Below are 12,305 nucleotides of genomic sequence, written 5' to 3' on the forward strand. Positions count from 1 at the left end.
TTTTTTTTGTTATTGATTTCATATGACCTCTGATTTATTTTATAAATGTTTTCCTAAACTCTCTACAGCAATTGTGCTAACCGGTAAAGGTGGTACCACAGCCGAAGTGAAGGAGGAGGAAGCCATGGAGGATGGAGATGGGCCTGCCAAAATGCCTGGAAACAACCAGGCTGTGTTTAAAGAGTTAAATGAGCTTGGGGCCCTTGTTCTTGGCACACAGGTTAATAACTTCATCTAACAGTATTTAAGTTAAAGCATCAGATTTTAAGAGCATCCAATTCAAAGAGCATAGTCTTTGTTATTAATTTATTAATGTTGGCGTTTTTGTCTAATAGAAGAATATCTTAATAGATTGCGCTATATATGAAAATACAACAATAAACAACAACAACAAAAAAAACAAAAAACTTTTTACTTATTTTATTGTTATCATGATTATTTAAAACTGTTTGTAGAATTTATAATTATGAAGGATAGAAATAAGAGAAAAAGCTAAGATACAAGCAAATTGGGAATCTTGTTTATGTCTGTTGTGGGTACTTTTTCTCGCCTTAATTATTTAGGACAATAGTATTGTTTTTATGAGGCCACTACTGAGGATTAAATAATCATCAAATTTTCAACTTTATCACTCATCATTATAACTCATACTGTCAGTTTTTACTTAATAAGTTTATACTTTACATTTAAGTTTTGATTAATAATCAGGAATTGTTATTTTTCTTCTTCAAACTTGTTTTTTTTTCTATTGGTTGTGTGTAAATTTCACATTATCATCTTTAATCAATTTTCATTTTACACTTGCATTGTTGCTTTGCAAACAAATCGTTCTGGGTGGGGTTCCTTACCTCCCATAGTGGGCAGGGAGGCACTTACTGTGTCTTCTATCTCCCTACATCAGTTTTCCAACATGCTTTCTGTCTTTGTCTTGGAATGAGATTACTTGGTTTTGTCTAGACCCTGGCTGAGAGGGAAACAGTCAAAAGTATGGTTAGTTTTGGGAGATGATATTTTTTTCTTTCTAAATCATCTCTCTGTTATGCATTGTTATTTTGTATTTTTAACATATGATTTGTAAACATTTGAGTGTATTCCTCTTAGTGGGATCTTGTGCTGAGGTCTGGGTGAGACTTTTAGGTGATCTCAAACTAGTACTTTGATAGTGTGCTCTTGGAATCTACATCTGATCCCTATTTGTTCCCAGTTCCCCTATGTCTTATTTTTTCTTGGGTGCTTTATTTGTAATTCTAGAACTTTTTACTATCCCATTTTCTTCCTTTTTACTGGCGCTGATATAACCTAAATGTGTTGCAAGCGCCGTAAAACCCTTAAAAACAACAAAACAAACAAATCGGTGGGGTTTTTTTGGTTGTTTTTTTTAAATTTTATTGATGGATGAAGATAAAATGCATTTTATGTTGCACAATGAACAAATTATACTATTCATCAAGGTCAAAATTGAATAATGAAGAAATCTCATGGATATGAAAGTATATCATAATAACCAGCTTGCCTATTTCCTCCAGGAGCTCTATCCTTCCATCGTCATGTTCCTCCTCACTGGTTTGTCCTGGCCCGATACCTGGGCCTGTCACAGATGTGCTGTCTTGTTGTGGCCTGTTTGTAAACAGGTAACATTATATGATAAGATCGATTTACAAATTAATAAAACACTGTAACATTTTAGACCACTTAGATAATATATTTTAGAAAATTGTATATTCAATACTGAGCTATATCAAAAAACAGTTCGTTTTTGGATTTTTATCAAATTGGGATCCTGATAGCCCAGTTGGTAGATCATTCACCTAACAAGTAAAGGGACCATTTTTAACCCTTTCTCCAATCGAGATATTTTCTGACTCCATTGACTATGGAAAGTACTTTAAGATAGATTAGCATCCTATCCAAAGTCAGCAAACAAGTGCTATTGTCAAACAATACAGGAATGGGGATCAACTAGGGCTCCAAGAGCCTCATGGGTTTAAGGGACTAATTTATTTTTAAAAAGAGATTCCATGAGTCTTCTTTTTCTATAAGTCAATTACATACATGTGATGAAAGAAAAGAGATTAACATTTAATAATGAAGCGACTGTTTTTATTCTTTACTGTGCAAAATCTTAAAAATTCATTTTGTTGGGAAAAAATACCAAATGAATCATCAATATATTATGATAGTAGTAAGCAGGTCAAGTCATTCATTATTTAATCACAACTCTGGATGTGAATTTTGTCGTAAATGGAAGGATTTTATTTTGAAGACCTTGGAGTTGTCAACGATTTGTCTTTAAATTTGACTTGAGTTACTTCTTAGAGTGGTGTTTTCAATTTTAGGGTTGGGAACTTATATATGTACACTATTCTTGAGCATTAGCATGACTTTAGTAGTGTTTTATTCTTTTTTGAAGATGAATTCCCAATCCAAAAGGCATAGCCTGTTCAATGCAGGTAACCTTGCCTCGAACTTCACTCTTCGCATAATTCAGGCACACAAGCTCTCATACAATATCAAAGTTTGTATCTTTATTGGAAAGCTACCAAATAACCGATGATATATTATTAAACAAAAATGGAATCATAAGCTTTGATATGGAACAGAATTTATTTCTAGAAATATTTCAGACTCAAACCTTCTTCAGCCAACAACAAAGAACAGCAGTACAACAGTAAGCATTGTTTTTTATGTAACTGAAGGGTTAGACATTGAAATGCTCCTCGTTATTTACATTTTCCTTTCCAGAAGCTGCTATGATCATTTTTGTCAATACTCTCCCTGTCCACAGATTCAGGGAATATTTTATTTACCTTTGTTAAAAAGATGTTTGATTGAAACATTAATTTTTTTGTGTCTTATATTTCTAAACCCAATGACATGTCAACTCACACTATCTCCCTCCTAGCTCGATGCCAGTCAACAGATGTCAATTGACGCTCATCAACATGTGTTCATGTCAATCCTGTCAGGCTTACAGCTCAATGGTATGGACACTGCCTGCCAATCCATACTTATCACCATGGCACTCAGCTACTATGAGACTTATGTAAGTTATAAAAAATAAGATTACAGTTGTATTTACCTATCCACATAAAACTGCATGCTCTAAGTGCTTCATAATTTTTTTTTAAAACTCCTGGTGATGGAACAGTATTTGTTTAACTCATAGGACAAGACATTAACATGCAACCTGTGTGGCAGTATTTCAATTTTTGGACCTAGACACCCTGCTTTACAACAGAGATACCGCCTTACCATGACACCACTGTGACACATTTTTTATACTTTTCTACATTTTGTTTACTTGGAGTTTTGTTCTCTTCACTATTATATGGAGAGTGTCAATACTTGATGACAGAGTAGGTATTATGGCAAATCTTGTTGTGAAGCCAAGTAACATTGAATATGGTCAGTTACTGAGTTGATGATAGTGATTGCCAAAACTCTGACTTCAGTCATTTAGATAGAACACTTTTCAGCCATGCTTCTCTTGCTTCAGGTGTGAATGAGTAACTAGTGATTGACTGTGATAAATGTTCTAAGAGAGATGATTGTGTGCAAGTAGCTTTTACTATTTGAAATGGAAATTTGGCTCCATATAGCATTTTTTAATGAATCCTTTTGATGTGCAGTAAACATGGTAAAACCTTGGAACTGTTCTGTATACATGTGTAGTTATCATATTTAAATCATTACCCCTATCAAAAACAAACAAACAACAGAATGATTATATTGCATATGTCTTATCCATCATGATTGAAAGCTTAAGGTGTATTACATATATAGATATAAATATTTAAGATGTAAAGTTGTCCTACAGAATTATTATTAAAAAATACAGTTATTGTTACAAAATTATTTTTAAAAAGACCTCATTTAAAACATAATGACTTTTGTTAGAAACTATCGGTTGTGGATAGTGAGTGCATTTTGAATAAGCATAGAGGATATTTTTGTTTCTCTATTTCAGCATAAGCAGTACCCAGTGCTCAGTTTGGTGTTAGGAAAGATTCCAAATGTTCAACCCAAACTTATTGCAGTAAGTCAAGCACCTCTTTGCCTTTGACTTGAATTGTCTCTACCATAATCACACCGTCAACACCATCATCTATCATAAACACCACATAACCTTTCAGTGCAGAGCAGATATAACAACACATGACATCAAAGTCACTTTTTTTTTTCTACGTAACATAATTTAAGATCTTGTATATCAATATAAATCTTACAAGAAAACTGTTATATCGACATAGCAATCTATTCTGCCCTAACCAACAAAAGGACAGTATCTGGGCTGACTCAAATCCAACCAGTTTTGCCGCAATCGACACATTTAGTTTTTTCATTCATAACTCTTTAATTCTATTACATAGTGGAAGTCTTCTAACATTAAATAATAGCTGATGATAAATTGCGTTTTTCTGTTAGTCGGCGATTTCATTGACGTAATATGTTGCGTAATATTTTGAGATACTGTTCTTTCTTGGTTAAAGCCAAGCAAATAACTCTACCTGTAACCAACAAAAGGACAGCATCTTATACGACCTTCTCACATACTGTTCACCCTGGTTAACCGCAATGCAAAATGCTTCGTCCATATTCACCAAAAGAACAGTATCTAAGTTAAGAATATAGCAAAATACGAATCACTCGATCGACAAACGTTTCACGTCAGCGAGGGCGAGCACTCGCCATCACGGACGAGTGAGAGGCAAGGCTAAGTGTGTTTGACCTGGCGTGAGGGGAATGAATAAATTATCTCCGTCAAGTTTGTAGGCGTGACTCTGATATAATATTACTACATTAGACTATTCCTCAATCTGTTAGACCCTGACTCCTTTTTCAAGATGAGTCTATTTTTATTAAGCATCATAGCTTTAATTTACGCTTATTGATGATTTTGGCTATCTTGTAAATTAGACTTTAATTGTGTATCCGGGTTTTGTCATTGTACAACGATATGGGGTGAGGAGTGAGTGATAGTCAATTAAACCTAAGAATAGCTGGAAAATAGGTATGTCCCCCCCCCCCCCCCGCCTCCAACACGTACACACATATCCCTTTTTGTTTTAAAATCAATATCTTCATTGTCATAGGAAAAGAAAAGCATGAAATGGAACGAAATCTGTTGGTACATTTATACTGAATGAAATAGGCGACACCATTCTTACTAAAGCTAAAAGGTGCCTAAATTATGAGCTAATAAGATGAACAGAAAAATTATTTTGTCTTTAGCTAATTTCGCTCACAGGGAGTTACAATAGTACAATTTAGATAAAACAAGGGGATTAATTAAAAGTTCTGCTATATTAGATTACGAATTTTGCTTATTTTATTCATTTCTATGTACATAGATTGTATGGTGTTATTCACGTAGCAGCTTGTTATGGAAAGATGTTTATCAATGATGGCGCTAAGGTTTTTTGCTTTATTTGAAAATTCTATTGTGCTATTTCTGAGAGAAATAGGTGAATTATTTGCCTTCCACACTTTAAAATCTCAGTTTTACTATCATTTACTATCATTTAATTTTAACTTGTTATGGTACATTCAAGATTTAATTAATAATGTATTAAGAATTGTAAATTACTTAGGGGTACTGAATCATAAATTTGCGTATCACCAGCATTAAAATGATAACTCAGATTGAATCTGGATATCACACTAGAAAGGGGGTGCTTATATACAAAAAAAAAAGGACAAGGCCAAGAACGCACTCCAAAGTTTAGTAAAACTTGTTCTAACTGAATACCATTCACCACGACAGTCTGCCATTGATCCTGTAAATACATTTTTGTATGATGTAAAACGTTTTAAGGGCAATTCCTTTTACGCCTACGTATTTTCTAGTCTTCTTAACAAAATGTAATGGTCAATGGTGTCAAAGGCAGCTGAAAGATCTTAAAGGCATAATAAATTGATATTGTTAGCATCCGCATTATATAACAAAAGATTTTAAGAAGCGCCGTTTCAGTTCTGTGTTGCTGTTTGTAGGCTGACTGAACTGTGTTCTTAAGTTCGGAGATAACAATTGTGTCAGTACTACCTTCTCCAAAAGTTTGGACAAAAAATAGAAGGATGTGTGGAAAGTGAGAGATATGAAGACGATGAAAAAGAAAAACACAAAAACCCCCAAAAGACAACTAAACAAAAAAAATGCCTGGACAGACAGTCACACCGACACCCATACACACACACAAACGCACACACACACACACACACACACACACTAATTAGTTGAAATGAATGAAAAATAAGTATACTTAAGTTAGACGTTTGGTTGACCAACAAGCAAGGGGATCCGTTTTTTATTGCCAGCTGTATAAAGTTTTGTAATGGTTTTGCTTTCTGTTTTTTGTTTTTTTTAAATTTTTATTACTTGTTTATAAAGTCCCTCTGCCCACCAACCAGTCACTAAATAGCTAGCTTGATATGTTGATCTGGTGGAAAGTAATACGTGAATATTTCAACTTATGTCATAGATTAGATTGATTTTGAACTCAGTGTCTGCAGCAATTTAGTCTTTAATCACAGGCGCATAATTTAGTCAAAGATATAAGAACTGCAATCCAAACAGTTGTTAAAAGCAGGTATTTCCACTTTTAACATCCAACGGACGAGGTCAAACTTAGATGTCGCTGGGTCAAACACACGCGTTGTGGTATGTCACTACTGCTGTCAGATGTGAAGCTCATGCGTTCGATTCTATAGACAGTATGCGGTTAGTCTAAGGGAGTAAGATATAAATATGTGTGCGTGCGTATGTGTGTGTGTGTGTGTGTGTGTTTATGTGTGTGTTTGTATGTGTGAAAGAAACACGAGGGAGACAAAGAGAGTGAGCGAGACTGGTAGATAAAAAAGGGGGAAAAGGAGGGAGGGGGTGGAGCAAAGAATAGGTAGGGATAGTATAAGAAAGCCCTTCGTTTCAAAAGAAGTCAAAGTCAATCAATGGAAAACATATTGACCAATGAGATTGCAATTTAAAAAATGGGACTGGTCAAATCATTTGTTGCATTGTTTCCATTTTGAGTCAGATGACAGCTTGAAGAGGAGCGGGTGGGGCTAAATTTGTAATGACTTACACGAAATCATATAATTGAATCTTCTTGTTTGAGCTGCAACGTCGAGTTATTTAGGACCTGCCACTCGTTATCACAACCCCTTGTCGTCAATGTCAGCTATTAATCTCTCCTCCCTTTTTTCTTTGGGTCCACTCCAGTGACATCTATATATTATTATGAAGTCCTAGGTTCACTCACATTGTTTATTGTCTCAAAAGACCCCACCCTCCCTCCCATTCCCAATGAATACACGTTAAAACGCTCTCTCTCTCTCTCTCTCTCTCTCTCTCTCTCTCTCTCTCTCTCTCTCTCTCTCTCTCTCTCTCCTCTCTCTCTCCTCCTCTCTCTCTTCTCTCTCTCTCTTATTTATTAATTTATTTATTTTTAAAAAATATATCTCTCTGCATCCATCTCTCTCGCTCTCTGTTTGTTACTGACTTTCTCTCTCTCTCTCTCTCTCTCTCTCTCTCTCTCTCTCTGTGTTTCTCTCTCTCTTTCTCTCTCTCTCTCTCTCTCTCTCTCTCTCTCTCTCTCTCTCTCTCTCTCTCATGTAAACAACGCGATAGAAAGTTACATTGCTCCTCTATGATGTCATGTTACGGATGACGTCATTGGCGTTGGCGACTTATGCGTCAACCAATCAAATCGTCACCAACAGTTTCGCATGGTATTGCTCGCCATACGGGCGGCATCTTCGTCACGCCACTCGTTGACGCCACCGCATGCTCACGGACACCGTCGATAGTTACGGGGCGGAATACGGCCGTCGGAGAATACTGTCCTTTTGTTGGTTAACGATGGGGTTGAAATAGGATACTGTTTCAAGCAAATTTTTAATTGCCTCTAATTTCAAAAATATTTGAGTTATGATCATTCTGACAACTTTGTAAGCTTTCCTATGTCCCAGAGATTCGATTTAGTAAAAAAAGTGATTTTATGATTTTTTGAGAGATACTGTCCTTTTGTTGGTTAGGGCAGTATTGGTCTTGGCAATATTTGATCTAAAACGATATATAATTAATTATTGGCTAAAGATATCCTGTTGTGAAAATACGAAATTATTGTCCAATTATATTCCCTGAATGGGAAACGAATACAGCAAAACTGCTTCATCACGTTGGCTTTCACAAGAAACAACCCAGCCTCCTGTATAGTGTGAGCCACAATGTCAAGAGCTATGAAGCTTTTTTGAGCAGCTCAGTACCATCCTTCCACTTGACGCAGTGCCTAAGGACTACATCGGCTTTGATCAGAGGCATATTCCTTAGGTGGGACAAAGTGAGACTAAAAGCTAGTTTAGATGGTGCTGACCACCGTGGTGCTCGCAAAAGTGCGAAAGGTATTATAGTTTCTTGTCACCCACCTCAGAACCTTGAGATCAGCAGTGAAGAGTCATTCAACTCCATTGTTGCCGATGTGACAAGAATACCCGATACTGAGTCAGATGAGGAGCATAGCAGCCAATGCAATCTGGAGAATAATTTTTTAAAAAAATACTTTTTACTTTTTGAATTTGACTGTTTATATGTGTGGACGAGACCCTTGCATGTCCCAGGATTATGATTTTTTGACTAACAAATGAAAACAAAGAATATAAAACGCTCTAAATCTAGATTAAATCATAATAGTACAAATATACTACTGTTTTGGGTCATGACAGTATTGTACGTTAGGGTGTCCCGTTTTCGCTATTTAAAAAGTTGGCTGATATGGATGAAGATACTGCACCATCAAAACAAAATTTCCAACTATGCTGCTATAGCAGCTATGAAAACTCTACGCTGCTTTGCACAACATCCTGAGGACGCTTCCTTATTGCCAGTGCCAAGGATAGTCTATAAAATACATAATTCCTGGCTTTCAGAAACAGACCACAATAACTGTCTCTTTAAAATCAAATAAATCGTCCTGAATTTTAAACGGGGCCCTATACCAGATCATCCAGATTGATTTCCCTTGTCATCTTTCATTTTCTATTTCTTTCTTTTTCAATTTTTGGAAGGACTGGGATATCGACATAATGCTTATATCAAATTTTTACAGAGGTATCAACGATGTCGACATATCTGTCCTCGACTGTATTTGTAATGCTCATCCCCACAAAACCATCATATCATCATCACCTGCACCGCCAATGCTACACAATCACCACTGACACCATCATCAGCATCAGCACCACCAACGAGAGTAAAGAAAAACAAACATTGTAGATCTCTTTTTAAAATTTCTTTATATTGTCTTTAATTTTTTTTTCAGATAATTAATTGAAACTGCTGTTATCCTTTATCAAATATAATGTGAATAATCACTACTCCATTCGTTCCCAATTGTTCATCAGGATCTAGATGAGAAGCTAGGATCCCCTGTCAAGGCAGGACTGGAGAAAAAGAAGAAACAAATATTCAAGAAAATCATTGAAAATATCATTGGTGTGAGTTTTTAAATTTAGATTTTATCCCTAGCTGATGATGATCTTCGTTTAACTTATGCATTTTTTTAAAAACCCCTTCAAAAGCTCAATAAATCTATTTTAAAAAATCAATATTAAAGTGAATGATGTAAAGATGATAAAAACAGAATGGGTGAATCATGATAAATTACAAGCCAGTTGCGACTTTTGAGAAAATTGAATTTAGCTTATTTGAGAATTTCCATTGACTTTTAACCTTTTAGCTTCTTCCCCCCCCCCCCCCCCCATTTTTTTGTTGTACAGAAAAATATAGGAGAGCGATTTAGACGAACAGCCCAATACACAAATCTACCTCGCCTGTTCCTGGAGACCAGAAGAAGGGGGAGGATGCTAGCAGAGGATGGGGAGGATGATAATCTTGGCCTCTGTGAGCTTTTTGAATCATGACAAAACGGTTCAAAATTTTGACTTTTTTGTTTGTTTTGTTTTCATATTGTAGTTTTCTACATATTTTGATTTATTCAGTTTTGTCATGTTTTTTTTATGTTGTTGAGTATTAGTATTTCATTCAATTCACTAAATTTCAAGCTGAGATTTTCTTTCCCAGTAGGGAGGGAAGGTGGTGTGAATGGGGGCTTAATGTCAAATTCAATGCTCTTTCGACATATACATTTTTTATCTGGTTGTGAATTATACTTATGACTGAAAATTTGCAAGTTATTCCTCTTCAGAAGGAAATAATAGTTCCGGTAACAAAAATATAAAGAGTCAATATGGCTCATTTGGTGAAACAATACTAAAATATGACATTTCAGTCTTTGACCTTTGTCAGGCAACCGAAAAAACACTCAGATATTGGCGGGGGGGGGGGGGGGAATCAAATTATGAAAGAAAAAAATAGAAGGGGTGAATGGGGAAGGGGAGAGACTGAAAAAGAGAAAGTGTGCGTGCAAAATATATATCATTTTATATAATATGCAGACATTGTTGCAAAGGGACTGTATTATGTTTAGATGTTGGTTAATCTATGTAGGCTTATGATAGCACGTGTGAAAGAAAGAGAGGAAGAGAGAGAGAGAGAGAGAGAGAGAGAGAGAGAGAGAGAGAGAGAATGAGAGAGAGAGAGAGAGAGAGAGAAAATAAGTAGGAGTGAAATATCTGTTCAATGTTACAGTTATCGTTTAACGTTATAACAAGTGTAACTAAATGACAAATTGCCATATTTATGGACAATAAAGATCTATTATTATTATTATTATTATTATTATTATTATTATTATTATTATTATTATTATTATTATTATAATAGTGTATTTGTCATCAAGACTGAAATGCCTTCACAAGACCGATGATGTTATCTCCACACAAATTATTATATGTGGATTATTCCTGCTGTTTCGTTTTCATAGCATAGTAATTGTCATTAGCTGTTTCAATTTTTAAAAACTCTTTTCCTAGTACCTTGAAGAGTTATAAGGCGCGGAAAAGGACATTTTCTATTACTTGTTGGCTGAAAAAAAAAAAGAAAGTGCCATATGAATGATTGATGTTAATCTCTCCACATGAACACAGAACCAAACTCTAGATCTTTCTCAAGCAAATGCCTTTCTGTGAGAAAATCGTTTGCCCTTTTATGTTTATATATTATTGTTGCCATGATAGATATGCAGCCTGTATTGTTAAAATAAATTAAACATGCAGTTGTTTTTATCAATGTGCTCAGTGGTTTAAATAGAATAGACCCGTGGGTGTGTGTAATTGCATTAAATATAAGTGGGAATGAGTTTGGAATAAACCTGTCACTACATTCCTTCTTTTATATATAATATGCTCGACATTGATACAAGCTGTATTATGTTAAGACGTTGGTTACAGTAAGCAGGCCTATGCTAGGGTTATTATCTTTATAAACTTGTTTTAGATGTTTCAGTGACACATAAAGATTGGGACTTTGAAATATAATAATTAGCTCATCAGTAGAAAATATTTCTTTTGATGTTTTTTTTAATATTGTATTTTGATATTGTCATGTTTAAAAAAATAAATTTGGACTTCTTTATATCACTTTCATATTTGTCTTTTTTTTTTTTTTAATTTTGTTTATTTTTTTGTCACAACAACAACGACTAAAACAATTTGAGACTTGAGAATTAGAGCTGATATGTTTGTCACTTACCTGGGAAGTGTTTAATCTACTTGTTGAGCTTGAATAAGTATTCGGGTTGAAAACCATTGTATTTAGATAGTTTTACTGACATCTTTGCTTGCAAATTCAAATAAATGGTCATTCAATAGGTTTTTTACCTGACCATGAAGGAATTAAGCTATAATGTTGAAATTTGATGAGACATTTATTTCTCAATATAGTCGCCCGCCACAAGCACATATTTTTTGCCTTCAGGTGATGACCTCAAAAGGTCATCAGGTTAGAATACCTGATATTGATATGGTCCTTTGAAAAAGCTTTTAACTTCATTAATCAAATCGTCAGTCAAATGTTTCATGTCGCATGCCTTTCAAGGTTTTTTTCAAATTTGAGATTTTAAAAATTCAGATGTTGCAAAATCGAGGGAATAAGATGGATGCGGCAATAATTTGTATCCACATCTCTCAGCTGTTGATAATGCTTTTTTGAAATTGTTGCTTGCGCGTTGTCATGGAGCAAAAAGACAGAATTTTTCTCTTAAATTCTAGTACTTCTTCGTAAACTGAGAAATAAAAATTTTTTTCTCCATTTTCTGAATTATCAAAGTCTAGAATACTGTCATGGAATTTTGATTATTATATTATTCCTTCACAACATTGTTATTGCTGTACTGGAGATGGTGCTTTTTACA

The 12,305-nt window shown here is 34.8% G+C and overlaps 1 protein-coding gene across 2 annotated transcripts in view; it reads left to right on the plus strand.

The window, feature by feature from the left end:
• Positions 1–12,305, plus strand: part of LOC144973059 (exportin-5-like) — a 49,986-nt gene that overhangs the window by 29,758 nt on the left and 7,923 nt on the right. For both annotated transcript variants that reach the window (XR_013645474.1, XM_078915043.1), the window contains exons 27-32: positions 69–220; positions 1,527–1,631; positions 2,903–3,043; positions 3,968–4,036; positions 9,397–9,489; positions 9,772–9,895. Coding sequence is in view for 1 of the 2 variants with exons in the window: in XM_078915043.1 (XP_078771169.1) it covers positions 69–220; positions 1,527–1,631; positions 2,903–3,043; positions 3,968–4,036; positions 9,397–9,489; positions 9,772–9,895 (684 nt within the window). In the remaining variant the exon portion in view is untranslated. The remainder of the gene's footprint in view (positions 1–68; positions 221–1,526; positions 1,632–2,902; positions 3,044–3,967; positions 4,037–9,396; positions 9,490–9,771; positions 9,896–12,305) is intronic.

This window comes from Berghia stephanieae, chromosome 1, assembly GCF_034508935.2.
Source record: "Berghia stephanieae isolate SIO BIC M18660-M18661 chromosome 1, UCSD_Bste_1.3, whole genome shotgun sequence".
Lineage (NCBI taxonomy): Eukaryota > Metazoa > Mollusca > Gastropoda > Nudibranchia > Aeolidiidae > Berghia > Berghia stephanieae.